Source organism: Parambassis ranga, chromosome 8 (genome assembly GCF_900634625.1).
Source record: "Parambassis ranga chromosome 8, fParRan2.1, whole genome shotgun sequence".
Classification (NCBI taxonomy): Eukaryota; Metazoa; Chordata; class Actinopteri; family Ambassidae; genus Parambassis; species Parambassis ranga.
In genome coordinates, this window is record NC_041029.1 from 6,294,989 (window position 1) to 6,322,441 (window position 27,453).

A 27,453-nucleotide genomic window follows, 5' to 3' on the forward strand; every position below is an offset into this window, starting at 1 on the left:
TTAATTTAATTTAATTTAATTTAATTTAATTTAATTTAATTTAATTTTTCAAAAGCGTTTAAGATACCACAAGATGGCGCAATTGCCTTGCTATGTAAAGAGGCACTATCAGCACTTTCTTTATTTTGACTTAATTAGGCGAATTTAGTTGTTTGTATAAAAAAAAACATAATTGAAGAAATGTAAAATATTTTTTTACTTGTCAGCGAAAAAAATCTGAATTCACAAACCAATGGGTGACGTCAGGATGGCTGCTTCAGTCTTTTATATACGGTGTATGATTCTGTTTCATTCGAGGTGGCCACACAGGGACGCTTTTATGTAGAATTTAATGGATACTTCTCAGAATTAGGAATGAGATATAATGTAGTATGTTGGCAGGGATAATTAAAAAAAATACAAATAATTATTGGCAGCGGTGGGATTCGAACCCACGCCATCGAAATGACTGGAGCCTAAATCCAGCGCCTTAGACCACTCGGCCACGCTACCACGTCGACCGGCGTAAGTGATTTATGTTCATCATCTGATCGGTATCTTTACTTTATATATATATAACTAATGTGGCAGCTCTCTCAGTCTAGTTTGACTTTATAGGACTTCAGTCTTTTTGTGCCTTTATGCTAGCATGGTAATTAATCCCTTTGTTTGAAGGTTTAGTGGATTTAGGGCAAGTCTAGAAGTGGAAGGGGGGTTGATCTCTGTTATATAAAATCTATTATTGGACATAAATTGTTTTGATCAGTGTGAATGAGGACAACTTTGCACAGTGATGGCATCAACGTCATGTCAGGTTTGGTGTTTAGACACAGAGACAACACACAAGCTGCTGAATCAATGCTTTTATTTACCAGCAAGCCAAACATCTGTGATCGTGTAGTGATGCCTTCTGCGACAGTTCCACAGCTCTAAAACAGCATGTTATGTAAAACGCCGCCTCGTTGTCTATTAAGCATCTTCTTTCATGGAAAGTAAATGATAAACATGATAAACACATACTAATATTTCAAGACGACCGTCCCACAAGGGAAATCATCAGGCTGGCTGATCTACTGGATTATCTGTCCAGGTTTGAAGAAACATAGTAAAGTTTTTTTTTAACTCTGAAAGTGTAGCAACAAACAAAATAAATAAACATTTAATCTCCTCTAAATGTCCGTTAATAAATAAATAAAACAGTGATTCAGTGATACAGAGCGTGTGCCAATGACCACAACCGATGAGCCGACCTTCATCAACTTACAAAAACCAACACGTCGCCTATTCATTCTAATGCTTTTCATCCTCTTACAACATTCCAACATTTCTGCTTACACAACTCCTATACAGTGGATACAGTGTGTCACCAAGTATCGGCCACAAACAATAATCCATGTGCCTTTCTCTTCCCAACACCTTGAAATAATCAAGTGGTTACAGGGTTATATAAACACTGAATACTGTGGACATAATACTTGTGGATTTAGAGATTAAGCTACTGTACACGTTAAATAAATTTGTTAATAAATGTTAATATTTTAAATATATCATCTCTAGTTTTCTTTTTACTTCATAAATTATGTTTTTTTCGTCATTTTTTTATAAGGACGGAATAAAAGTAACAGTGCAGACTAACAGAAGGCATAGGCAGCGTCTCTGCATAGTTTTTATAGCAAAGTAAATCGAGCATTTCTCTTTGTCAAAACCTTTCATGTCCCTGGATGATGGACGACAATCATTTGGAAACAGTGTCTCTGGCTGGACGTCTGTTCTCGCTGAGGTCCTCTTTGGTCTTTTGGATGCAGGTGAAGATCTCTGTGAAGAGAGCCTTGTACTCGGGTGGCTGTGCATCTTCCAGAATCGCCGTCAGCTCAGACAAAGCGGCTGAGCTGGACAGGCGGCGGCGAGTCCGGGTGCTGGAGAAGGAGTTGCCGCAGGACGTCTGGACGGCTTTATTGCTGAGCCCGTCTGTGGCCTGCTGGCAGCGCTGCAGCAGCTCATCATATTTGATCTGAATAACACACACATCTTATTTAGAAGCATTATTCTAAACGCTGCTGCTGCTAATAAAGAGGACAGATTGTATCCATAGCCCACCTGCAGTGCGCTGTACTGTGCATCTACTTCATTGAGCAGAGAGATGCCTCTCTGCTTCACAGCCTCTGCGCGCCTTATACACAGCTGCTCATGACCAAGGCCAATCTCATCTGGGTTTGTTGCTCTCAAAACGCTGTCGCTGTTACACCTCTGCCGGGAACGTCTGCTCTGCTGCTCGCCATGTTCTATCTTCTCCTCCGTCTCACTCTGCCCTGGACTGGATCTCTCCTCAGAGCCAAAAAACACAGTGTCAGGCAGCAGCAGCTGCTCGGGTCTTCTCACACTTTTGGAGGAAAGAGTCAGTCAGAAAAACTGAACCAAAGAATTTGACATTTGAATCTTATCCAGTCATAATTCAACCCTGACCTGCTGGCGCAGTCGGCTCGCCACAGAATCCGCAGCTGCTCCACTTCGGCCTCCAGCTCCTTCAGCCTGGCCTGGCTGTTTGACAGCAGGGCCAGCCTCTGCTCCAGACTTCTGTTCTCCACGGCTGTCAGGTCCATCACCCGCTCTGCAGCTTCCCTGCGGCTCCGCTCAGCAGCTATCTGGCTCTGAAGGTTCTGGATGGAGCGCTGGAGAGCCTCATTCTCCTCCTTGGGGTCTTGAGACATGTCTCTGTGATGGAAAGAGTCCTGAGGCCACCAGAGTCCATCAACACGGTGACACTCCTGGGCAGGATACCTGACACAGGAATGCTGATGTTAATTTAATGAACATGTTAAAACATTACTTTCACATAAGTACATGTGTGAATGGAGACAAAAGGCTTCAAACAAAGCAGCAGCAAACTCAGCTTCAGCTCCTGTTTACTCATAGCGTGGATATTTCTATGTGTAAGATGGCTGCAACATTCTGGAGCGTGTTTACAAGCAGCTACAGGAAGGTGAGTCAGGTCACGTTGAAGATACGAGATCACTTGTAACTGTAATTAATGAAGCCAGACCATGTAACCAGTGAATGTTGAACCTGCTACATGATGCTGGTCTCCAGTTTTCATTGTCTGTATTAGCACCCTGCTGACAATAGAGGAGGATTAACATCCTTGTCCTGTGGATTATGTGGGACATAAGCGCTCCTGTCTGGCTCTGGGTGACCTGCACATGTCAAGTCAGCATATCACTGTACTAAGGAGATAAGTAAAGATCGTGAAACAGACCAGGGGTCTCACTGTTTTCACTCACTTTGAACTCATTGTGCCTCTAAAGCACACTACTGCCTGTTACTCTGTGTGAGCAGTGAAACACACTCGCATGTACCTGTCATGGTGTAAGTCATACAGCTCTTTCAGACAGGACACACTCTGCGCTGCGAGGTGACGTCGCTGCTCTGCCAGCTCTCTGTGGTTCCGTTCTGCCTGGGCAGTCTTTAGCTCTTCCACCTGGTCCTGCAGGTCCTCCATGTGGGTCTGAAGTCCTTCGATAGTGTCTGTTAGACTGAAGAGGAAACCATGAGGTACTGCGGTGCACTTTGTTTTGCAAATTCACTTTGAATAGATAAAGCTTTATGACTAACTGGTCGAATTACGATGTAAAACATATCAAAGGCAAATTCACAGATAACCGTTTCACTTACTTGTGGATTTTCTGCTGTGCCAGGCGGTTGTCCTGCACTAGTCTCTGGTTGCCCTGCTCTAGATCCCTGGCGGCCATGTCTAGCTGTTCATAAACCTTGGCGTGCTGGTCGTTCATCTGGCGCAGCAGTTCCACCTGTTTGCTCAGATACTGGTGCACAAGAGAGGTAAAAATATGATTTCTGCAGAAATAACTTCAGTCAGAACATTCAAAGGAAGTTAACCCCTCGAGGGCCTTGTCTCAGTAACATTAGCTTTACCTGCTACTACCTGCTATATATGGTTTTAGAAATCATCACCTAATTCACCAACAACATCAGATCAGTTCAGTGTAGCTTAGACATAGATATTATTTCTTCCACACAGAGGTGCACCCCTCACATGGGTTAGATAGACGTGCTGGGATTACCATATCAACCTCGTTAAATCCACCAGCCACACTTCTCACAAGGCTTTTATCAACGATGCCCTGCTGAATGTGGTGTCCTCGAACTCAGAACACATACAGAAAACACTCTGAATATCCAAAAATCTACTGGGGTTAACATATAAGGCCTAATTATGTGTATTGATAATCCCACAAATAAGTAAGTATTGAAGTAAGGCAAATTAAGGATGTTTTATAAACAGGTGGTCCTGGCCCAAGAAGAAAAAAAGTCCAAATAAAAAAATGGAGGCCAATAAACTGGTCAAAATAATTAGGTAGGCCAACAAAGAGTATGCACTATGCCAAAGCCTCATTAAGTCGGGCAGATTAGGATTAGCGTTTACTCCATCCTATTTTCAGCTGAGAGAAATTCCAAATGACGCCTCGCTTCCAGTGAAGGGGCTTTTCAGAGCTCTCAGCGTGAGAATTTTCTCAGTGAATTATCATAAAAATAAAATAAATCTTTTCTGCAGCCACATTTTTTCCCACCTCTATCTCTTGCAGCTGCTCCTGGTTGGTGGAGTACATCTTCTGCAAAGCCTGCTCCAGGTCATGGTTCCTGTCGAGGAGGGTTTTCCCCAACTCCGCTGCCAGATGGAGATCTGCGCACAGCAGAGTCAAATATGTAAACAGGAGGTGCAGCAAGTCCAAACAGCACAGTCACAACAGACAGAACAAGACATAGACGTGCACTGACAGACACTAACACAAACACACAATCACACTATTGTTGTCTCACATTATATAAAAACTCACATCCCTCCCTGAATCAGTCCAAACACTTTCAGATTTATTCAGATCCACTGAACAGGCAGCTATTGCTGTGTGCTTCATTCAACATCAACTTATAAGATTGCAACCAAGAGTTAAATCTGTCTGTTATTTTTAAATTATTTATTTATGATGGTCCAGTCAGTACAAAATATCAGACAGATTAGAATCCCATCTTTGTGTACAGCTCTTATTATAGAATATAATCTGTACAATATTTTAGTTCATTCTTTATTCTCAAGTTTTATGTTATCCCTTTACTTCTGCTTTTCTTTGTCTGACTGGCTTATATGACATGCTGAAAATTACTGTATTTACTGTACAAAACATCCTCTATTTGTTTCTAATCTTCTTTTGCAGACTTGGCACTAAACTACATTCATGAATAGAAAACAATAAACACAGCAGCAGTGGTACAGCCTCAGGATATCCTGGCGGCAGAGCCCTCTCAGGAACTTTAAGCATTTTTACCCCATGACCGGTGCAATTCCTTCAGACAAGAGTGAGTCAAAGACTTTGGGTTAGAGCTGTGGAGTATTTCTATTATCGCTGATATTTATATATTCTATCTATGTAAGCCCATTTCCAGAAAAAAGGTGTGATGCCAGATGAAAATTGTTTATTACTTAAATCCCATAGTTTTAATGTGTATTTATTTTCTATTATTTTTACTATAATGGTATCACTGTATAATTTGTTTTATTTAAACATATTGCTGGCATAAAATTCAAAACAAGAATATGTATTTATTATAGCATAACACTATTCTGGAAAAGTAATTAAAAACCTTACCACCTAAATGTGCCTAAATAAAGGCAACTGCTTAATAAAATAACGTAGACACATTTCAGAGTGCGACCACTAAGCTGAGCAGCTCTTACCGTGTTCAAGGTCCTGCGGGTCGTACCAAACCTCTCCATTCTTGTCAAACTCTTCCTCCAAAATCATGTCAGTCAACATGTTGAAGCCGCCAACTTAAACACCACCTGACAGAAAGTTGACATACAGGTTGGTGTTTGCTCGGCAGCATCAACTTATCTGCTGTCCGCCCACCGTGTGTGGAGAAATGTCAACTACATCCTCCCGTGTGTGTGTGTGTGTGTGTAAAGTCTGTTGTCTACAGCAACGTGGCAAATCTCTTATACACTCCAGCATCCGGTAGGAGGCAGAAAAACAATGTTAGAAAATTACTTATTTTAAAAAACAAAATTATTTTTAGTTTAAGTTTTATCCTCAGTCTCGGGCCGGTTTTACCAACAATAATGAGTGAAAGTTAAAATATTTAAAAACTATTTAAAAAAAAACTACTTCCTGCTTCTCTTGACGTGCCTTTGCATGGACGAATCAGAAAGCGGATATAACCAGCATCTCATCCAATCAGCTGTTAGCTTTCCTGAAACACCGCCCAGCATTGCAAGACGCAGAAATCGAGTTAGGCAGGTCTGCAGCGCTGTCGGAGGAAGTGTTAATAGTATCGTAGTTAGTTTCTTAGTGTTTAAAAAGCATTTTTTGGGCAGTTAACGTGTTGACAAGTGGACATTAATGAGGATGAGATATCTAAAACAAAAAATAAGTACTCGGCGCTATTTTTCTATTAAGTATTTTGCTAATAGCAGTAATTATTAACCACGGGGAACAACAGCAGGGTGATATAAGTATTTCATGCGGCAACACTTGATCGCTTTTGCTGCTGAGAACAACAGGTAACCTGCTGCCATGGCCGTGGAGGAGAAACCTGTCTCCAGTGTGCGTCCCGGAAGTTTGAATGTAGTCCGGCACCTGATAAACTTTGGGGTCAACCCGGCAGCGCTAGCTTATGCTATGACCACTCTTGGGTCTGGCATGATAAACAACATATTCAGCTTTTACTATGTCAAAGTCTTTCTCAATAGGTACAAGATATCTGAGGGAGCATTCCACCAATCACAAGTGAGTATCCTGACAGATACTGCAGATTCTATGCTATTCTATCAATTGAGTTACTTTGCTGCTACTTTTAAAAGTGCATTTTTCATAAAATCCAAGATGACATCCACACAAGAGACTGTAAAAAGTGTACTTGAATTCTTACAGTAATCTCAGATTAGGAGTTTAAAATTCTAAATTTTAAGACTATAGCCAGAATTCTGACCTTTATCCATGAGGATAAATTCAGAACTTTTACAGTGACCGCAATACTCATCCATGATAATATTGATAAGCAAGTGGTATCCTTGTTTAATCCAGCTTGTTTGTTTAATACCTAAAATGAAAAATTATTCATTACTCTCTCCTCAGATGGTGTACATGGTGTGGAATGCAGTCAATGACCCTCTCTTTGGTTACCTGCAAGATAACTCCAGGGTGCCGTGCTGCTCTAAGCGACGTCTGTCCATCCTGTACGGTGCTCCTCTCTACTCTTTGGCCTTCCTTCTTGCCTGGTTCCCGTGGCAGTCCTACGCGCCTGGTGACTGGATGAGTGGCCTACACTTAACAGTCGCACTGTGTGCCTTTGATGGCATGCTAACGTTCGTGCTGCTTGCGCAGTGTGCCTTGTTCGCAGAGATTTCGGGTCACCATCAGAGTCGACTGAGGCTTATAAAGTATAGCCAGGTAAGCAGCTATACTAGGCTGTCTAGTATAAACCAGCATAGTTGTCCTTCTCATATCTTTTCTTGTTGATTTCCCAGGTGGCCTCTCTCGTTGGCTCCTCAAGTGTCCTTTTCTGTGGCATCCTGTCCAAAAACATGGAAGACTTTGCATCTTTCCAAACATTCACGGTGCTGATCGCCATCCTGAGCTGTGGCTGCATGCTCTACACAGGCTTCTACAGTGAGAGCCGCTTTGACAACAAAGGATCTGAATCAGACACTTCAGGGTCTGTTGACCAGACTTCCCATCATTCAGCATTTTCCTTCTCCATGTTATGGACAATGACGTTGCAAATCCTGACCAACAGGGACTTTCAGCTCTTTGTACTTATGAACTTCTTTCAGGTCTTTATGTTGGCGTTTTTAAATAATTTTACCATGATATTTGCCGAATCTCTGATCCCGCCAGATGTGTTCCCATCACTGGCCAAGAGTGTCATGTATGGAGCAGGATTCATCTGTCCACAGGTAGTGTTTACTCATAATCACTTGGATTCATGTATGACTAGAGCACTATAAGGTGAATGACATTTTTAGTCTTTACATGCTGAGGGATTATTTACACCACCTCATTGTTGGTCTTATGGTTGCATATTTCTTGCAGCATTGTCCACAGGTAGAGCTTCTAGGACACCCACTGTCAGATATCAGAGCTTTTTGCAAGAACCTGAGAGCAGCAACAAGGAAGTTGTGTTAGTAAATTGTTCCTAACTGTGTGTCCGTCCTAGTTGTTGGTACTGAGCTGTCAGAGTCTGCTGCATGGCATCGGCTACTACAGGATCATCCTCTTCACCTTCTACATGGAGGCCGGCATGGCGGCTGTAATGCTCACGCTCGGTTCCCAGCACTACTATATCCTGGCATTTTTCCTCACTGCTAACATGTAAGAAGCATCTGATGGGGATTTGTTTTGTATTTTGTAACACTTGGATTTAAGTTATACTTTGTCTTTACTTCTTTCTGTGCAGGGTTATAATTCAAGCCGCCTTCAGTCTCTTCGGCTTGCCTTTGGCGGACATTATTGACACAGACCTGCAGAAATACAAACGCAGGTAAACAACAACAACATGGCTGCTTAGACACGGTGCAAGTTTTTGGATGCTAGCGCTAACATTTTCATATTAAACAGGTATTCCATGTTCACAATTGTAGTTAAGCATGTTAAATATGTTCTCCCCTCCTCCAGTTCCCCTCTGTCCTCCATGGTGTTTGGAACAAACGCTCTGTTCACAAAGCCAGCTCAGTCTCTGGCCCCTATGATAGTGCTGAGTATTCTCAACAAGTTTGGATATGAGCAGCTGAAGGATGCAGGACGAGATTCAAACCCAAGGTAAAGACGAGTTTTTTCCTGTTTTATACACCTACAGATCAAAAAATGTGGTTAAAACGAACTTCTAGGCTAATTTGGAGCACAGATCCTTCTGATTTAAATCACAATAATTCAGAGCAGGTTATCTTCAGTGTCAATGATTAAGCCTTCTAATGCTGCTGTTTTATTTCAAAGGTCACTGGTAGTAAAAGTTTCATATGCTCGAACTCAAGAGTCAGATCTCTAACCTGCATGTGTAAAATAAACAACAACAACCAGCCGAGAAATGTTTAAAGAAGGTGTAAAAGTCACTTAAATAACACATCTATGAAACGGTAGCATCAAGCTAACACACATGGAGGCCGTCACATTACTCTAAACTGTCAGCGGTGTGAAGAGAAGATCTTTGTTTGTGCTTGTTTTCAGTGCCTTGGAGAGCCTCCACAGCATCATGTTCTACTTGGTGTGCCTGGTGCCCATGTGCGTCTCCGTTCTGCAGATCATAGCGTGGAGACCGTTTTCCATCCGTAACAGCCACACGGTCGACACAAAGTACATCGACAACTAAAGTCTATATTCTCTGAATTCAGAGGAAACTGGTTTTATATTTTTCTAGCTGGGATTCGGGGAAATTGTTCAAGTGAACGTGTTAATGTGACAGCCGACGATGAATAGATGAAAAACAGTTAATGTTTCACATGAGGAGAGGCTTTACTGTGTGTGGTGGTGTGACCTGGTTAAGGGCATTCTTGTTTTGTGTATTAAAAATAAAACACAAAATATGAAAAGAGTTAAAATGTCTATTTTTTCAGTCTGTTTCACAACCTCAGCGTGGTCTGGTTTTCAGTTTGATGACTCAAAGAAACTCAGACATTTTGATAGATATCATCAGTGGAGCTGCTGAATTCCTGTGCAGCCTGCAAGGAAATAAAGACCAATTAAAAAAGACAACAACAATACAAATATGTGATAAACTACAGACATGCTGCGACATCGGTTCATCTGCAACAGATTTTTTTTACCTCATCTTGAGACTGTTTGCCACTCGCTCGTTGTTTTTCCAGGTTTTGTCTGCTGTTCATTTCTTTTAGCACATCGTGGAACTGTGCTACTGTATTCGAGGTATTCTGTATATGGGGGGGGGGGGGGGGCAGAAATGTTGGATGTTATATGCGTATATCTGTGTTTTTTTTTCTATGTTGTAAGACTCTTCTTTGCCAGTCATTTACAGAAGCTGTTGTTTCTTGTTCCTCTTTTAGCGTCTGTGGGATTTTTAGAGAACTCATCAAACGCACTTTAAATAGAAAGAGAAACACATTTTTACAACCTTCTCAGTTTTGTGCGTCTTTTTGCACACGTCCACTTTGCAGCCGTACTGCAAAAGAAAAGGAAAAGGCTAATATCAGTTCTATATGCCATGTCTTTTCACTGTAATGTGATACACCTTAACAGCACAGATGATTTACCTTCTTTAGAATGAGAAGAGTCACCACTGCCAAACTGTAGATGACCAAAAGGACGAATGATAACCACAGAAGAATGTGTCTCACCATAATTTTGACATGATCTGAAAAGAAAAAGAAAAAATATTTCACAGTTCATATTAATATAAAGCATCCAAATGAATAAAATAAGAGCAGCTCACCTCTCACAACAAGAGTCACTCCCTCGCCCACATGCTTTGTGCAGCACTTTGGTGCTTCAGGTGCTGCAGCAGCACAGTGGTAGATCCCGCTGTCACTGGTGTTAAGTGACCTGATGTGCAGAGATGATCCCACCAGTCTGTACTTGTCCTTGTTGGCAGTAATGCTGAGGCGCCTGTGAGAATGTTCTTTGACGGTAAACCACTCATAACGCAGGGAGGCTGAGCAGTGTGAAGCCATGGAGCAGTTAAGGACAGCAGTTTGCTGTGTTTTATGCCAGATCACCGTACTGGGTTGAGATATGCAGGGCTGTGTTTTCTCCACACTCTCTGGAGTACACAGACAATCAACAACAACAACAACAACAACAACATCAGGCAGTGTTCTTTAAAAGAGTAATCTACAAAAGGCAAACAGGAAAGCAATGCATGCAGCTAATTTTAGAATACATCATATTTAGCTAACAGTACACAGTTACACAAAAAGAATACTTTTTGAAGTCTGCATTGTTATCCGACATATTGAACTTAGCAGCTAGATGACTGTGTGCCTGTTTGCAGTGTTAGCATAGTAGCCTATATGCTAACACAGATGGATGTTTACTGCAGATCAGGTTAAATAGGTGGGTACTAATTTATCTGATAACAATGTTAGCACAGTAGCTACATGCATACAGTGTGATATATTTATCTTTACAATAGCATACCTGCATATTATGCTAATATTATTCATGTGAGGTAAAAAAAGAGCCATATTCGGCTGCTGACAAATCATCTTGCTGAGCAGGTCTAATGAGCAAACAAACCCTGAGGTCATGACCAAGTCACACTGTATGTAATATATATTATACTATATTAGAGTTTGACCATCTAAGTCTACCTAAATGTCTCAAGACAAACACAGAGAAAACAATATGTCTGTTTTAGAGTCAATGCACATATTTATTTACATACACCTGATTTTCAGCTGGGGAGTATTAAGGTCAAGGAAAAGTTTGTCTCCATGCTTCAGGAGAAACAGATTGCTTTGTCCAGTGTACTTTTATGTGATGCCAGATTTATTGACATTGGTACATGCAGTAATAATGCAGGGTTTGTTAGTAAATCCAAAGTAAATATGTCACTCATGTTGAGTAATCTAACATAGCCTACACTAAAGGCTGTGTGTTCTGATCTGTAGAGAAATAAAATTCAGTCGTTGTCCAGCTGAGAGTGGACGTCTTACCTGTTACAAGCAGGTGGGCGAGCAGGAGAGCAAGCCAGAACAAGTCCATCTCTGTAGCTTGACGACTTGTGAATGATCTCATGATTCTTTGATAATCTGGGCAGAATAGCTGACTGCTTAGGAAATGGCCATGGACTTCCTCAAAACACACTTCCTGGTTATTTTCCTGCATTGAGCAGCTCTATGGTAACATTATGGGTTTTTCTCTCTCACATGGCACCTACAGTGTACTACAGTGTCCTTATCAACATTATAAATGATGATAATTAATAGTATGAACAGTTTGCATTTAATAACTAAGGGATTTCACTTTAAATTAAGAAATGACACCTATTTGGAGTTTTTTTTTAAGTGTGAAACTCTCAGCCTGTTACCTAATATGTGTGCACAGGTGATGGAGCAATTCAGTAAAGGAGGAAATGTTTGGTTAGAAGGTCTCTAAAAGCGCAGAAACTTTGACATTATGAAACACTGTATGCATGTAAATGTGAAACACAATACAGAAAGAGAAAGAGACTCACAGACCTGATCTAATAGCAGCTAATAATATGAAACAAAGGGTTAAATTCCATTCCAGAACTAATGTTTGGATTACATTTGTCATATTAACCTGTACTGTATCCCTCTTCTATGTATAACCTAGGCTAACTGTCTCTGTTCACACAGTCATTGTCCCTGGGTCATGCAGCATGGTGACCAGTGGTGGAAAGTAACTAAGTATTTGTACTTCATTACTGTGCTTAAGTAATTTTTTATGTATACTTAAGTAAAAATAATAGTGCATATTTTATACTTTTACTTCATTTTGCAACTATTGTAGAATGTAAACATATTATGAACATATTCATATTGTAAAAAGGGTGTTTCATTCATTTAAAAGTATAGTTTGTATACAGAGGACACATGTCTGCTGCGCAGTCTACCAGCCCAGCCCTGTTCCAACACCACACGTAGGCGGACCCTCTGCTGCTGTCAATCACATTTTCGTCCAATCCAAACGTGCCTCTGTGTTTTGTCCCGCCCCCTTCCACGTCGACCTGCACTCTCGCCATATTTTCAACCCCGTGAAACCCTCTCTGGCCGCCCGGCGTTACCTTAAAGTTAAAGAGTGGAAGTCTTTACGTAAGACGTGCGAGCAGGTTATTTTAGAACTCTGCGCTGATAGCCTCTTAGCCGCTCGGTTTGTTTTGTTTTCACTCTGCAGCCATGAACATCTTCAGACTGTTCGGAGACCTCTCTCATCTGGCTGCTATCATCATCCTGCTACTCAAAATATGGAAAAGCAGGTCGTGTGCAGGTGAGTTATCGCTATACTTTTGTTATGTAAGTCTTAGCGTGGGTTTCTTAATGTTGCTGATTAACTTTGCCTTTTGTTATTTGGTAAAACACTGGTTTTATCTTTGTTTATCTAGCAAGCCTGAAGCTAGCAGGCTTCACATGCTAGCGCTGCTTTCCCATTCATTTGAACTCATGGCTAATGGCTAATAGCAGTGATTTAACTTCCAAAGCAGCTAGAAAGAGGTGTCTGTACCATCGTCACGCCGAGCAGAAGAGTTTCTCCTGCTGTATCTACTGTCAATATATCAGGGGACACTGCAGTTAGTAACATTTATGTTGAAAAGTAGCACAGAATCCGCTAACTTCAAATTGGAATGCTAATGTGAGTCAACTGCTAGTCTTTAGCTATCGATTGAGAGAGTACAGCCGGATACCTGTGTTCATTAACATCACGTAACAGATTCATTATTCGTGTGTCTGTATGTTTTATGAATGGCAATGGTTTTATAAAACTCTCTACACACCAGACATCTAGATATTCAGTCCTGCTAAATTAAGATTTGGGGCTCGATTTTTTTGGTCTGGCGTCTGACGTGGCGTTCTACAGGGCCTACGGAAGTAACCTGCTCGAAGAGTTCTCATTTTAACATATGAGTATAAATATATGAATACACTGACCCGCAACACACACAGAAAACCGGAGCTCTGGTCTGTGTGTTTTGGACTCAAGACAAGAGACAACACTTTGATTATAAAACGTTGTGATAGGACTAGAAGCTGGAGTGTTGAGTGTAGCCTCAAACTTAACTCAAACTGGTTATATTAGGATGGACTAATACATGATTGTGAATAAATTTTACCTTCATGTTTAGGTGCAAAAAAGGTTGTATTGTTTTACAAATGCATTATTTATCAGTTGTCCTTGAAGTACTTCTTCAGTCAGTATATCATATCATCCTCTGTCCTTTGACCCTATCTTGGGATAACTGCATCTATGTCAAAGGAAACTTGTTTGGGTTTCTAAGCGATAACACACAGGGCTACCACTTATGGGTGTCTTTCTATCTCTATTATATCTCATACTTTTACCCTTAACATACAAAATTATCATGTTTCTTGAATTCCATGAATGAAGACTGTTAATCAACCCCAGAACAAATCACACCTAGAGCAGCACATACACTGTGGAGACAGAAGTCAAATACACCACCATGCCCTCCAAAGAGGAAGCATGTGCAAGCAAAAACAGAGCAAACACTAGCTGAGTGTGCAGGAGACTGATGACCCACTTATCCTTTGCAGGGGTGCAGCCTGTGTTAGGTGAGTGGCAGGGTACGTTTTGGACAATTCATGTCATCACATTCAGTCAGACAATTACTAACTGTAAGAGCTACTGTCATGGCTACATTCACAGCAAGGCAGAGGCTCAATTTAAACACGACAGGCATGTCTTTGAAACTGTTTTGTTTGTTTTTGGGTAGAAGACCTTCATAACAGAGTATTAAGGTCTGTGCTAAGACCGGCCGTGCCAGCTCTCCCTTTCACACAGATGTAGATTTGACTTTGTAACATCTTCCACTGAAACGATCTGTTAAAAGTACAAGATTAGTGATTTGTGTCTGATATGATAACTAATGTATTTTCTTCCTATTTCCAGTAGATGCCACTGTTCAATAAGGAAACTTGTGTTGACATACCTTGACCATAACAGTGTTCTCTGCCTGATGTTTTTGTTAAAGGTATCTCTGGAAAGAGCCAAATTCTGTTTGCTATTGTGTTCACCACACGATACTTGGATCTGCTCACCTCTTTCATCTCCCTGTACAATACATCCATGAAGGTAAGACCTGACTGATCGCTCTCCAACAGGGTGGAATATTTCTTCTACTGCCTTTAGTAACCAGCTGTTGTTTACCAGATGATCTACATTGGGTGCTCCTATGCCACAGTCTACCTGATCTATGCCAAGTTCAGGGCCACATATGATGGGAACCATGACAGTTTCAGGGTGGAGTTCCTGATCGTTCCTGTCGGAGGCCTTGCTGTTCTTATCAACCATGACTTCTCACTCCTGGAGGTGCGTTCGACCTTAGTGCACTTCCCTAAATTCCTCCTCATCATCAAAGCAAGAAATGTTCAATGTATTCAGTCCTCGGCAGGCATTTTATTTTGCCTACTGGCAATATCATTCCTCACTGAATCCTGTCACTGTTTGAGGACATCTGTTTAAATTCTCTGTCTCCAGATCCTGTGGACATTCTCCATCTACCTGGAGTCAGTTGCTATCCTGCCGCAGCTCTTCATGATCAGCAAGACCGGCGAGGCCGAAACGATCACAACCCATTACCTGTTCTGCCAGGGCCTCTATCGGGCCCTCTATCTCATCAACTGGATCTGGCGTTTCTACTTCGAGGGCTTCTTTGACATGATTGCCATCGTTGCTGGAGTGGTCCAGACGATCCTCTACTGTGACTTCTTCTACCTTTATGTTACCAAAGGTAGGTCTCCTAGCTGAATTATTCATAATGTGTTTTTATGTTGCTTTAAATTCTTAATCAAACCACAAAAATTCCAGTAAGAACAACAAACAAACAAACCTTCTCTGACTGTCTGACCTTATTTCTCCCCTTGTAGTGTTGAAAGGCAAGAAGCTGAGCCTGCCAGCGTAAACACACACACACACACAGAGGGAGGAGATGGTGACTCCCAGCAGACTCGGCAGGGGCGCGTGGAGATGACATCATGAGATCTTGTGACCTATAGCAATGGATGACTGAGACGGAGTGCCAACAACTTTTGGGGGAAAAAAAAACACTATAGTCTTCTTGACGATTGCTTGTGGAACTGATAAACGCCAACAAACACCAGAGCTGAACAAAGATCATCCCAGATCAACCTTTGGATTTCTGTGTTCAGCGTCTTGCCTTAAGCTTCTATTCCACACTGTTCAAACAGGAGAAAAGGCTTCTTTCTTTTTTTTCTTTTTTTTCTACATGTGAGGTGTATACGTTCATTCTTATTTTATATAATGTCACGATTAGGGTCGATTATGAGAAGTACCTTGTTTGACTTGGTAATGAAATGCACAAAATGTACAGTTATTAAAGAGTGAGGTAAAGAGTAATGTATCCGAGTGCCTGATGAAGATTATGTCCAGTTTCTCACAGTATTTTTCTTTTTTCTTTTGCATTGTTTTGTTCAGGTCTGTGTATACTGTAATACATGAACCCTCTCTTTAAAAAAAACATCAACAAGACCCAAACATTGCAAAGAGTTTCATGCCAACACACACTCAGTTTGTAAGGAGATTTTAACGTGTTAATCCGTCTAGAAATTCTTTTTTTTTATATAAGAACTGACAAAAGAAGGAAAAAATAACCCCTGAACAAAATGTCTCTAGTGCCAGCGATCATTTAGCCATACAGCGTTTGGAATTCAAACTGTGTTCGCTTTTCTTTTCTTATGCTGACTGTATTTAATACAAAATAAAATGCATCAGTTCTACAGCTTTAATATAGATTTTCTACCATTTAATTCTGGATGTTTATGGAGCACAAAGCTTTCTTTGTCTTTGGCTATCGTTGCAGCCGAGTACCCAACTCATCACTGCCCTCTACAATAATATTATTATCCTCAGTCACATATTTGTCTGCAGAGTAAGTGAATGAACACGCTGCATCTGTGTTTCTGAGTAATTAGGAGTGTGTTTGTTCACTGGGTGCATTTCTGTTAAATTTAAAGACCTCCAAGTCAACATTCTCAAAGTACTCATTCCAAAAGAATCTCTCTTTTTTTGCATGATATCACCTCTATTAAAGATTTTATGAGAATTACTCTGTGGTGGTGTTTTGTATTAAAATCGTGCAAAAAAAAAAAAAAAGAGATTAAAGCTCATATGCAACATAAATAGTTGTTGAATAGCATGCAGCAGGATTTTCTATGCAGGATTGTTTGTTTTTGAACAGCCACTAGATGGCACTATTGCTTTGTTGCCCTTTCTACTAACTGCATTTGTACTTCTGTATACTGCAAACTCTTCATGATTTTCAAGCCTGTGACGACACAGAAAAAAACTTGATTCATCTTGTCTCACCCACTTCTGACTTTGCAGGTCACGTGTTGCTCTGTGCGGGTGAAAACATTTCCTACTAAGCAGCTTGAGTGAACTTTCTAACAGAGTCACCCTCATCATCATCATCATGTCTGCTTTCTGGATCCAGTTTGTCACCATCCTTTGTCTTCACGGTGCTTGTGCAGGTAAGGCTGAGCCAGGCATTGTGAGTAAGACTATAAAAAGCATTATGGTATGTTGAAAAATGAACATGTCTTTTGTTTTGTAGGGATTGCAGGAGTGGTTAGGAAAACAGCAGGAGAAGATATCACAATCCAGTGCAAATGTAGTGAGAGTCCAACGTACCTGTCTTTGAAGAAGGGCCTCCATCAGGAGGATGAAGTTTTTTTCAAAGAGAAGGAGTACAAAAATCACACTGTTGCCAGAAGCGTTACTGGCAGACTGCAGATACATGGAGCTTTCCCCAACATAGATATTCTCATCAAAAACTTGACGTTGCAAGACACAGGACCGTACTGGTGTCTGTACTCAGTGTATTCAACAAATACCTTTTCAGTTCAAAGTGTGAAAGGCACAGGCTCTGTGCTCCTGGTGGTCACAGGTGAGTCTCATCAGTTTCAGAAACATGACCCAACCTTTAATAGACTATTTTTTATTATTATAATGAATTAACGTGAGATTTCACTGATAATGTATAATACTCCTCAGACAACACGTAATGTCATCTGTGTTTGTGTTCAGAACCAAAGCAACCGACCAAAGCAGAGGCTCAGTGTCCTGGCGTAGTGCAGCAGGATGGGATCCTGTTGGCTGTGGTGATCACTGCTGCTGTGCTGCTCGGCATCACCATGGCTGTCCTCATATGGATCTATAAGGTAACACAATGCAGCCCACAGCAGCCAAATGCTGACATCTGATGTGTAGTATATAGGGAGCGCAAAGCCATGAAAACTCAAGATGTTTTTGTTTACATTAGTGGTAGTTATTGGTAAGTGATGTGTGTGAGTGTAAATTCCCCAAAAGTGTGTGTGTGTAGGTGTCTCTGCGTGGTTCTTGATTTGATTCTATATTTATTTGACTCACTGCTGGAATCTCAGGGGCTGTTTCCATTTTCCTGTTATGTTTCTGACAGAACACACCTCAACAAAAGAAAATCAATCAAATGATTAATGATAATCATTTATGTTACTTTGCACAGATCTCACTTGTTGACGACTTTTTTTCTTTTTTTGCTGCCAGATTAAACAATCGCGCTTCACAGTGAAACCAAGACAAGGCACCACCAATGATGTTTACGAGGACATGCGGGGAACACTGAGACGCTGAAGTTATTATAACCTGCAAAGCAGACGACGTGAAACCGTCAGACTTTCTGCACCACAGAGGCGCATGTGAAGCGAAACGCTGGTGTTTTCAGCCACAGGCCTCCTACCCTATCGTCTCCCCAGGCCTCATGTAAGTGTGTCAAGAAGAATAACACAATAAAGAGCGGGGGGGGGGGGGGGGTCTCTGTTTAAAGGACTGTAGCTCTTTCTCTTTTGTATAAATAATTGTATGATAGACACTTTTTAAATTACCTTCATGTTGATTTTAAAAACTTTTTTCATCTATTCAATATTTCTTTTGGTGTTATGTATCCACTTTTACCATGCATCATTAAAATAAAGGCAGCTTTAATTTGAATGCCATGTAAGAGGTCAAAATAAACATGTGAAAATAAACAAATAAAACATTTACATAAATACATTTGTGAAATGTGAAGTCATGTTCAAACTAGTTGACCATATAATAAACCTTTTTTTAAGAAAAAAAAATCTTAATATTAATCTTATCTTGTCCCCTCAGCCTTTTAATATAGTGTCTTTGTAATAATGAAGGCCGCACAGTCTTACTATAAACTGGCCACCCACTTACTGTAAGTCACCCTCACAGCATCAGACAAACACATGCTTTGAACATTACCAAGATTATTCTGCTGCTGGTCTGTGGTGTGATTTTCACATGACTTCAGCCACCACCATCCCACATCAAATCAAATCATGTCTGTATCTGTTCAATACAATCATACCTGACAGACCAGTGTTGCATTATAATACTTTATGTATTTATCATAATGCTGAAGTAGATTAGGGGATGTTTAAAATTAATTTTGGAATTCATTTGGAATTATATTGACTTATAATGTCAGATGAATTTATTTTAGGTCAAGTTGCATTCAAGTGCAGGGCAGAGCGATACAATGAGTCATCCTGTTGCTGTGTGTTTGAAAGGTGGATGTTTATTTGTGCAGCGTGTGGTCACAAGCTGTGACTTTTTTTTTCCTCCACTAAGCAGAAAGAGATGAGCAAGAGTGTGAAATGTGTGTGTGTGTGTCTGTTTGTAGGATATATGTAAATGCTTTGGTGGTCTTTTGGTATTTTGCATTTGTGCATCTGAGTGTGAGTTTGTGTGTGTGTGTGTGTGTGTGTGTGTGTGTGCAGGCCTTCGTCCAGCGAGGAGTGGAAAGTGTGTGTTAAGGTCGGAAGTGGTGAGAAAAGGAAACTCAGGCTTGTCTTAGAGAAACAAAACCCCACTTTGCAGTACAGAGGCTGGAGGTGTCACAGCTACACTCTGACACACATGCTGTGTGCAAACTTAGACATATGCACAAAAACAACAAAATAAAAAGGTCCTGATTTTGCAAAAGCAGCAGTTGCTGTACGTGTCATAATAACATGTAACAGGAAATGATATGTGTGACAGGATCAGACCAAAAATATGGCACAACAGAGTAACAGATGATATTCTGTTACAGTTTTACACATCAAAAAGGCGCTCTGATGCAGTGTTTACAATGAAACACTCTCCAGTATCAGGTGGTGGAGGAGTATGGTGGTGGGGGTGGTGGGGGCATCAGACTCAACAGAATCATCAAGAAGGCCGGCCATGTTGTGAGAGAGGGACTGGACTCTCTGAGAGGAGGATGTGGTCCTCCACATAAATAAAGACTGTACTGGACCTCCCTCTCTCACCCGCTCCACAATGTGCCGACCAGCCACAGGAGCTCGTTCAGCAACAGACTCCAACTCCCAGGATGCACCACTGACAGACACAGGGAATCATTCCTGCCTGTCGCCATTAAACTACAGAGCTCTGAACTGTAACAGTCACTCACACATTGTACATGCAGTACATACATGCATGTCATGCTGTCTGGCTGGTGGCTGGCTGTGGCTCAGGTGGTAGAGTGGTTTTCCACCAACTGGAAGGTCAGTGGTGCAGCCGCCCTGACTGCACACCGATGTGTCCTTGGGCAAGACGCTTGTGTGTTAATGTGTGTTAATGTGTGCATGACAGGGGTAAATGTGAAGTAGTGTGAAGCACTTTGAGTACCTGAGTAGGTAGAAAAGCACCATATAAGTACATAAGTACCATTTATCATTATCTTTACCATGTAGGTGTATACAGTAGTACATATGTTTGCTTACACCCTTTGATTTTTGATTCTTAGTTGGGATCTGTATATAAAAATGGAGCAATTCTGACTCTGATGTTTGGCCGCTGTGTCGACTTCTTATCACAGACGTTCACAGAAACTCATCAGAAGTACTGCAGCGGTGGAAATTACTGACATTCATACGTGTGGGCAGGTGTTGTGTGAGTTTGGATTATTGTTTCCACACAAGTCGCATGTTGATTGAAAGTGCTCGCTCTCAGGTTGTGTATCTTAGACTTGTAGCCTGAGCTGTCTTTTCTGGTTAAAGCTCACCTCTGTCTTAATGCTCACAACAGGAAGTGGTTATGGCCTTACACATAGAGCACATGTAGGCCAGACGCTCCATCACAAATGTCAAAGTTAAATGCTCTTATACGGATACGCAGCCAAATGCTAAAACATATTTATGTATGTGTAAAAACAGAATGACATTACACTCCTTTGTTTTGAAATGTTTTGTCGTAAGGGTGTTTGGTTCTTCTGACTGCGCTACTGCTTCTCCTTATACATCTGTCAAATGACTCTGAACCACAATGTCTCCATTAGACTTCTTTCTTCAAACCACAGACGCTCATCTGCTCAGACTCAGCATCATCATGATTCTTTCTCTGAGTTCTTGTTCTGCATATTTATTGCAGCATCATCTCCTTTTTGTTTGGTCTGCTTAATGTACACCACATCCACATTTATCTGGTTTCTAAATGAATTGTTTGGCATGTTAGTGTCTCTACATTTGTGTGTGGCCGGGGTTCATCTGTCTACTAAATGGGTCAGTTTGACTTTACTGTCTCTGTCACAGGTGCTGAAACCAGAACACGTTGACAACAAACTTCCAGCTTTGACTGAAGTGATATTATCTGATTAGGCTTTATCTGGGTTATGCAGCTTACAGGTTAACCCACAGAAGTCATCCTGTGGTGTCTGTCTGAAACACCAGGAAGTGGTGTTTACATACACTCCAATGCTCACAATGCAACAGACGTACAGAGCCTATTGATATCTGGATGGCTTTGTTTTCTTGATAGTTTCTTTATGAGGCCTGCTGATGTGCTGATACATGCTGCAACCCACACATTTCACTTCTTGTTTGTTCTCTTCTCATTTCAATGGAAACTTTTGATGCAAATTGGAGCTGCTCATGTTTCATTTTGAAGAAGCTGAGCTGCCACAAGAGGTCTCTGCAGCTCCTCAGAGCAGCTCTTGGTGGCAGGATGTGAATTTAGCTCTTATGAACACCCGGCCGAACGTTAAACATAAACGTTAAACATTTGGGAACTGAAAGGGTTAAAGGTCATACGCACGACTGAATAATAATAATAATATTAATAATAATAATAATAATAGTTTAGTCTACAAATAAATTGTCCTCTCCACACCAACTCCACTTCCACAAGTGAATGCAATGACAAAGGCAAATTTAGATAAATCGTTACACATTACTCAATCTATCAGGTTATCATGTCTGCGCGCATGCGCAGTTTACACGTTGCGCAACACCTGTGCGTTTGCAGAGTTTCAGGCTCACAGCGCTTCCCAAATCATTAATGAGCTTCAGTTAAGTCTCCTCACATCCACACACAAACGGTTATTAACTTCTCTTACACGGAGAGCTGCCTTAATCCTACTGTACCTGTGCGCTTTGATAAGTGACCCCACACACACACACACACACACACACACACACACACACACACTGTTACAGTAAACCACTCCCGCTCCTGGATTTGGGCGTGCGTAAAGGAGCGCAGGTGTGATTGAATCCACTTCCAGCAGACTGTCTCCTCAAGTAGTTCGAAGTGGAAATAAAGAAGAGGATACATTTTTTGTGTGTGTATTTCTCTGCGTTCGGCGTGTTTGTTTTATTTTATATATATATATAATTTAATTGTGCTGTCCAGGAGTGGATGAGAAGGAGACAGAGACGCGCCAAGAGGGGGTTAAAAAAAAGACCTGGAAAAGTTACGGATGCTACGTGACTGAAACACCGGAGTCCATCATCATTTAAAAGTGAAAAAGTTCACCAGCAGAAGAAGAAACATCCACAATCATGAGGAAGTTCTCGTATCCAGGTAGGAGTGTGCTGCATTCACAGCAGCTGGCTGCTTGAACCGGCCCTATCTGGCCATAATATAACAAAACGTGTATGTGGAGTGTTGATGTAATGTCAGGCTAAATGCTAAAAAGCATTAGATGTGAATATTTAGACGAATAGTCTTCATGTGATTCTCTTTGCAGAAGGGCCCACGCATGGATCTGTGGGTGTGGTTGTCAAACACTTTTAGATATTTTTAAATATTTTCCAGCTCCCCTGGAAGCTTGTACTTCATCAGGTGGTGTGATGAGCCACAGTCTTTATGTAAACCTGACCAAGTATTTGTTTTTTATCTCTACACCTTGCCAAAGATGGACAGAGATGACAGAAATGTGCCCCCCCCTCTCTCTTCCCTCCTGCAGCATTGCTGTTAGAATGAATGATAATGTGCCTCCTGCACCATTTAATGGGATGACAACTGGTGTAGGCAGACAGATAACAACCTGCTGAACTGTATGGCAACATCTGCATCAGAAGCACCTTTTAATCTGCCGTCATCGTCACCATCAGAGCCTTCTGGGCCTCCTCCTCCTCCTTTTCCCTCTCTCTCTCTTTCCCTCTCTCTGTAAAGCTCAGGCCGAGTCCAGTGTACACAACCCTATCCCGCGGAATGCCGGCTTTCCCGGCTCCTATTGCCAGAGTCTTTGTGCGATGGAGCGTCCGACAGTTTTCCATCAGAGCCAAGCACATGTTGGGTCATGCTCCCTCCCCTCCTGTGTGTGTGTGTGTGTGTGTGTGTGTTCTCTCTTTGCAGTGAAGCTGTAACATTCTTTGTCAGAGCTTCCACTGAGAGAATAGTCTAATGACAAAGTATGTGTGTAGTCTGATGTGTGCTGTGAAAGGCGCTCGTCTCAGATGTGTAGGGGTGTTTAGACAAGCATCAGAAGTGTGGAGGGTTGACTTTGAGAGAGGAAGGTCGGCTTATGTGTGTGTGTTTTGTACTCAAATGCTCAACAAACAGACACAAACAAGAAGACCGGGCTTCTATTAGCCCTGATGTGTGTCTGTAAGTGTGTGTTTGTGTATCGTGTTGGGTGGGTGGGGGATTATTGTATGGTGTATACGTGTCTGTGTTCGCCGAGTCTGAACCCTGCTCATGGAGCCGATCCCTGCCTTGTACACCACTCCCTCGAGTCATCTGGATCAATGAGTAACCTGTATAAATAACAGCCCATGCCAACACACACACACACACACACACACACACACAGTGTCCTCCTCTTGGTATGTGCTTTTATGTCCCTCATACATACACAAATCCTCTCGTAGTGCCTGTGTGTCAAATGCTGCATTATGCTGTATATACTGGAGAGTCAGCAAAGCTTTGATTCAGACCCTAAAGCTATTGTTAGATGGTAACTTGAAAGTCAAGCTATAAACTATGTTGAGACACATTCGCCCTGTCATCTTGCAGAGCATGCCGAAGATGGTCTAACCTTCAATTTGGCTTCCTAGAAGCCTGTGGATAATGGACTAATAATGTATTGGAGCGTGTGGACATGCATGTACAGTACTCTGTCAGGTATGATGTAAAGTAGTGGTGTCTTTGTCCTGCAGGTTTGAGGCCAGAAGTTAAGGTGAGCTGAAGGCTACCTGGTTTGAATCCTCTGACAGGAGCAGCAAGGAAAGTTTTGTGTCATCTCTTGAGCAAGTTACTTTCCAGGAATAGTCATCATGTTGGACTCCCAAAGATCTCTTAAAGTATGTCCATGTTGCTGCTGATTCTCAGCCAAAACCTGCATTATTATGACATCTGTGGTTGGACTCTGCACTCTGGTAACCTAGAAAAAAAGGAGAAGTTTGTGTTGAGACTTATACAGATAGAGCATGTGATAACAGGCATTCAATGGGTTGATAACACAACTGATAACAGTGTTTGTGTAGGATGGTGCAATTGCTTAACGTACATTGGATGGGATGAAAACGAGCATTTAATGGGATGATAAATTCCCTGATAACTGCCATTTAATGAGATGATAACGCAGATGATCGGATGAAAGATACGAATCGTGTGATGACAGGTATATAATAGGATGATAACAGCCATTAAATGAAATGATAACCCAAATAAAAACTACCTTAGCATTTGATGAAATGCCCATTTAAAAATGATGCTAATGAAACCTGTAATGGCCTTTGAGGAGAACAATTATGCAGCCGCTAATGGCAATTGAATGGGATGATAATGAAGCTGAAAAGTGGCATGTAATAAATAAAAATGGCAGTTTAATAGGGTGAAAATGCACTTGATAATGGCCGTTTAATGAATGATAACAATAGGGTAATTACAGTATTTAAAATAGCTACACTGTGTACGAGTGAACTCTAACACTGATGCACTCTGCATGGTGGAGTTCCCCTAATGGTAGGAGACCTACAGTCTGTGTCTTGTACGGTCCTCCCCTCTCAGGCACGTGGAGCCTGCTCTGAAGTGTCCATTCTGCTTTGTGTCTATTATCTGCAGCCAAGAATGCAGCTCTGTGATGCTGACTGCTGCTGGGGGTGTCAACTGATACAACAGACTGCCTGTACCGCAGGCCTGAGGCCAGGAGAGAGCCTGCAAAAAAAAAGAGAGGTCCTGATGTGTGGTGGAACATGTGCTCTGACACACAGACATGGGTATTAGAACGATACATTCCGGTATCTGATTAACTTTACAGACTTGAAGAAAATGGAGGAATTTGCAACATGCTTGCTTGTTCAGCAGAGCAAACAGCCGGTGCAAATGATAACTCCACTGTTTGGCAGGAGCTCCATTGTCTTGTCATGACATGAATAAATATTTTATACAAGTAGCGATGAGTTGAAATGTTTCATGTTCAGGGAGCCTGTGGGAGAGGTTCCTGAATTTGCAAAAAAAAATAATGCATCCATGAAACCAACAAGCATTCAGGTCAAATGTGACACAACAAGGGGAAAAATAAAGTGTTCTTTAGCACTGGAACGTGTAGGTATAGGCCTGACATCTTGCTGTGGAAGCATGTGACCACAGTCACATGACATACCGTCAGGAAGCTGACCCCAAAAAGAAAGAGGTAAGAAAAGGGACATACAGAATGATAACCCAAAAAATATGTGTTACAGTTCAGAGCCACCATCAGAAGTTATTGGAAAAACCTTTAGCCCTATATACAAACAACATCTGTACAGATGCGTGCACTGGTTACATGACTCATTCCGACGTACTGCTAAATACACGTTTCCTGGGGGAGGTTTGACTCATAAAGCCGTATGGACTTTTTTAACTGACTTTCTGGGCTTTAACAGCCTCACAAGAAGGAAGGGTGATCCTTATCTTCCCCACCAGCATTGTTTTATAGACCTCAGTATCCTGTCTAACCTGGCTCACAACACTTTTTATATGATGTACTCCTGTATAAATTGTCAAGAGTGCAGAGGAGTTGTGTGTTTTTGGCAAAGCCGTGTTGGTTTTCAGTCAGCCTGGTGACGGACGAACAGGTAGGAAAAAGGTGTTGCCTTTTGGTTCCTTTGGCTCCGGGACAGCAGCTATCCATTTTAGAAGGAGCGCCGTTCGGGGTCATGGCCATGTCCTTACCAAGTTAAACGTGCGTCCACATTTTAAAAGCGTGGGTGTGTTCGGTGCCGGCGGCTGCAGCCAGGTAAAAGTCTCATCCGGGCTGTAAAAACAACATTGAAAAATGGCTGTCTAGCCATTCAGTCGGTGTTGTTTTCTTTACGTCTTTCGCTCGCTCTCTTTCTTTTCATCCCTCCTCCATCCACTCCCAGCTCTTTTCACAGGCGGAGTTGTGAAACGCCGTGTTTGCAGCATGCTCTTAACATGTGTAATGAGGGCCATAAAAACACAATGGAGCAAAATGGGTGAGCAGAAAGACAGATGAGCGTGGAGAATCAGGGCTTAGTGATGTTCACGTTTTTTCACACCAACAGTTGAACTTGAAAAATCATGCTTCCAGAAAGGATCGCTCAAACGTTACTGCGCAAACACAACAAGCCGAAAAGACAAATGACATTTATTGATCAGAAATGATCAGTATTATGTTGAGAAGGCAAGTCTGTAGCGGCCTCTTTGTTGCGCTGTGGTGCCCCGCAGAGGTTGTTGTTGTGCGAACAAACTGGACGTGTGATCTGTCTGTGGTGGAGAAAGATCTGATAGAAATAGAGAAGACGTGCATATATTTACCTGAGGTTTGGTGGTAAAATCAGTCGTAGCAAATGCCCTCCTGGGCCAGAGATCAGACATCTGCCAATTTTAATGATTAAATTCAACCAAGCAGTGACTGGAAAGGAAAGAACGTGAAAAAGTAACACACCCTCTTATGTAGATTGTCATTGAATCTAAAAACAACTTATGTGGTTGTGGGGACAGGAAAGGAGGATAGTAGATATGACATCACAGCATTATTCTGTGTTCAGACTGCTGTCCTGTGTACAGTCTTTTGACCTTATTTTCTATTTTAGCAGTGGAACTATGTGTTTAGTGTTAGGAAAATGTCACAAAGAAAACTTCTCCCTTCTGTAACAAGCTTTTCCACCATTTTCTGTGTGCTGAGTCACGTTTGCTACAACCGCGTGACCACAGGAGGGCGCTAGTGCTAGGTAAACACCTACAAAAACAAATTAAAACATTAACAATGACTATTGTCTATTTCCCGGTGAGTTCAGGTTTATACAAAAAAATAGGACACACCATGTCTCCTATGTAAGAGTGTGTACATGCAAGTTAATATCACCAGTTGAGTCATTTTTTTATTTGAAACACAGTCTGAGGGAGCAGTTGAAGTAAAATACGACAGAGGAATGAGGAAGAAATGAAGGATGGAAGGTCCCTCACCTTCTCTACCCCCCCCCCCCCCCCCCCCCCACTCCAATGCTCAAACAGCCTCCTTTAACAAACAATAAAAGCT

At 41.6% G+C, this 27,453-nt stretch overlaps 6 protein-coding genes and 1 non-coding gene across 7 annotated transcripts in view; 4 read left to right on the forward strand and 3 right to left on the reverse strand.

The window, feature by feature from the left end:
• Window positions 1-410: 410 nt before the first annotated feature.
• On the reverse strand, window positions 411-492 carry trnal-uag (transfer RNA leucine (anticodon UAG)). The gene has a single exon. It is a non-coding gene; the product is annotated as a tRNA-Leu (tRNA).
• A 335-nt stretch (window positions 493-827) lies between these two features.
• cdr2a (cerebellar degeneration-related protein 2a) lies at window positions 828-5,940 on the reverse strand. Its single transcript, XM_028411786.1, has 7 exons — window positions 5,726-5,940; window positions 4,563-4,675; window positions 3,649-3,797; window positions 3,333-3,509; window positions 2,443-2,757; window positions 2,077-2,359; window positions 828-1,990 (listed from the first exon to the last, which is right to left on the reverse strand). The coding sequence occupies exons 1-7, from the start codon at window positions 5,802-5,804 to the stop codon at window positions 1,715-1,717; spliced, it is 1,392 nt and encodes a 463-aa protein (XP_028267587.1). The 5' UTR covers window positions 5,805-5,940; the 3' UTR covers window positions 828-1,714.
• Window positions 5,941-6,259: 319 nt separating this feature from the next.
• mfsd13al (major facilitator superfamily domain containing 13a-like) lies at window positions 6,260-9,580 on the forward strand. The gene is made up of 7 exons (XM_028412949.1): window positions 6,260-6,773; window positions 7,122-7,436; window positions 7,514-7,942; window positions 8,203-8,357; window positions 8,443-8,526; window positions 8,661-8,804; window positions 9,210-9,580. Exons 1-7 carry the CDS (start codon window positions 6,561-6,563, stop codon window positions 9,349-9,351), a joined length of 1,482 nt encoding a protein of 493 aa, XP_028268750.1. The 5' UTR covers window positions 6,260-6,560; the 3' UTR covers window positions 9,352-9,580.
• LOC114440486 (immunoglobulin superfamily member 6) lies at window positions 8,955-11,774 on the reverse strand. The gene is made up of 6 exons (XM_028412950.1): window positions 11,651-11,774; window positions 10,429-10,755; window positions 10,250-10,350; window positions 10,111-10,158; window positions 9,806-9,910; window positions 8,955-9,700 (listed from the first exon to the last, which is right to left on the reverse strand). The coding sequence occupies exons 1-6, from the start codon at window positions 11,730-11,732 to the stop codon at window positions 9,650-9,652; spliced, it is 714 nt and encodes a 237-aa protein (XP_028268751.1). The 5' UTR covers window positions 11,733-11,774; the 3' UTR covers window positions 8,955-9,649.
• Window positions 11,775-12,715: 941 nt separating this feature from the next.
• LOC114440483 (ER lumen protein-retaining receptor 2-like) lies at window positions 12,716-16,441 on the forward strand. Its single transcript, XM_028412948.1, has 6 exons — window positions 12,716-12,772; window positions 12,855-12,947; window positions 14,668-14,768; window positions 14,847-15,005; window positions 15,174-15,426; window positions 15,563-16,441. The coding sequence occupies exons 2-6, from the start codon at window positions 12,857-12,859 to the stop codon at window positions 15,595-15,597; spliced, it is 639 nt and encodes a 212-aa protein (XP_028268749.1). The 5' UTR covers window positions 12,716-12,772; window positions 12,855-12,856; the 3' UTR covers window positions 15,598-16,441.
• A 591-nt stretch (window positions 16,442-17,032) lies between these two features.
• On the forward strand, window positions 17,033-18,742 carry LOC114440196 (uncharacterized). Its single transcript, XM_028412514.1, has 4 exons — window positions 17,033-17,185; window positions 17,269-17,601; window positions 17,742-17,875; window positions 18,240-18,742. The coding sequence occupies exons 1-4, from the start codon at window positions 17,128-17,130 to the stop codon at window positions 18,324-18,326; spliced, it is 612 nt and encodes a 203-aa protein (XP_028268315.1). The 5' UTR covers window positions 17,033-17,127; the 3' UTR covers window positions 18,327-18,742.
• A 3,433-nt stretch (window positions 18,743-22,175) lies between these two features.
• Window positions 22,176-27,453, forward strand: part of septin9a (septin 9a) — a 46,587-nt gene continuing 41,309 nt past the window's right edge. The window contains exons 1-2 of the mRNA XM_028411083.1: window positions 22,176-22,302; window positions 22,374-22,544. Of these exons, the coding sequence (XP_028266884.1) occupies window positions 22,523-22,544 (22 nt within the window). The 5' untranslated portion in view covers window positions 22,176-22,302; window positions 22,374-22,522. The remainder of the gene's footprint in view (window positions 22,303-22,373; window positions 22,545-27,453) is intronic.

Excerpts from the sequence above, each read along its gene's own strand:
- cdr2a (XM_028411786.1), bottom strand. The coding sequence starts at position 5,804 with ATGTTGACTGACATGATTTTGGAGGAAGAGTTTGACAAGAATGGAGAG. Across the intron at positions 4,676-5,725 it reads CCCGCAGGACCTTGAACACG|ATCTCCATCTGGCAGCGGAG; the intron begins GTAAGAGCTGCT and ends TGCTGTGCGCAG. Across the intron at positions 3,798-4,562 it reads AGCAGCTGCAAGAGATAGAG|TATCTGAGCAAACAGGTGGA; the intron begins GTGGGAAAAAAT and ends CTTGTGCACCAG.
- mfsd13al (XM_028412949.1), top strand. The coding sequence starts at position 6,561 with ATGGCCGTGGAGGAGAAACCTGTCTCCAGTGTGCGTCCCGGAAGTTTG. Across the intron at positions 6,774-7,121 it reads GAGCATTCCACCAATCACAA|ATGGTGTACATGGTGTGGAA; the intron begins GTGAGTATCCTG and ends CTCTCTCCTCAG. Across the intron at positions 7,943-8,202 it reads CAGGATTCATCTGTCCACAG|TTGTTGGTACTGAGCTGTCA; the intron begins GTAGTGTTTACT and ends TGTCCGTCCTAG.
- LOC114440486 (XM_028412950.1), bottom strand. The coding sequence starts at position 11,732 with ATGAGATCATTCACAAGTCGTCAAGCTACAGAGATGGACTTGTTCTGG. Across the intron at positions 10,756-11,650 it reads CGCCCACCTGCTTGTAACAG|AGAGTGTGGAGAAAACACAG; the intron begins GTAAGACGTCCA and ends TGTGTACTCCAG. Across the intron at positions 10,159-10,249 it reads CTCTTCTCATTCTAAAGAAG|TACGGCTGCAAAGTGGACGT; the intron begins GTAAATCATCTG and ends TTTCTTTTGCAG.
- LOC114440483 (XM_028412948.1), top strand. The coding sequence starts at position 12,857 with ATGAACATCTTCAGACTGTTCGGAGACCTCTCTCATCTGGCTGCTATC. Across the intron at positions 14,769-14,846 it reads TGTACAATACATCCATGAAG|ATGATCTACATTGGGTGCTC; the intron begins GTAAGACCTGAC and ends GTTGTTTACCAG. Across the intron at positions 15,006-15,173 it reads ATGACTTCTCACTCCTGGAG|ATCCTGTGGACATTCTCCAT; the intron begins GTGCGTTCGACC and ends CTCTGTCTCCAG.
- LOC114440196 (XM_028412514.1), top strand. The coding sequence starts at position 17,128 with ATGTCTGCTTTCTGGATCCAGTTTGTCACCATCCTTTGTCTTCACGGT. Across the intron at positions 17,602-17,741 it reads TGTGCTCCTGGTGGTCACAG|AACCAAAGCAACCGACCAAA; the intron begins GTGAGTCTCATC and ends GTTTGTGTTCAG. Across the intron at positions 17,876-18,239 it reads TCCTCATATGGATCTATAAG|ATTAAACAATCGCGCTTCAC; the intron begins GTAACACAATGC and ends TTTTGCTGCCAG.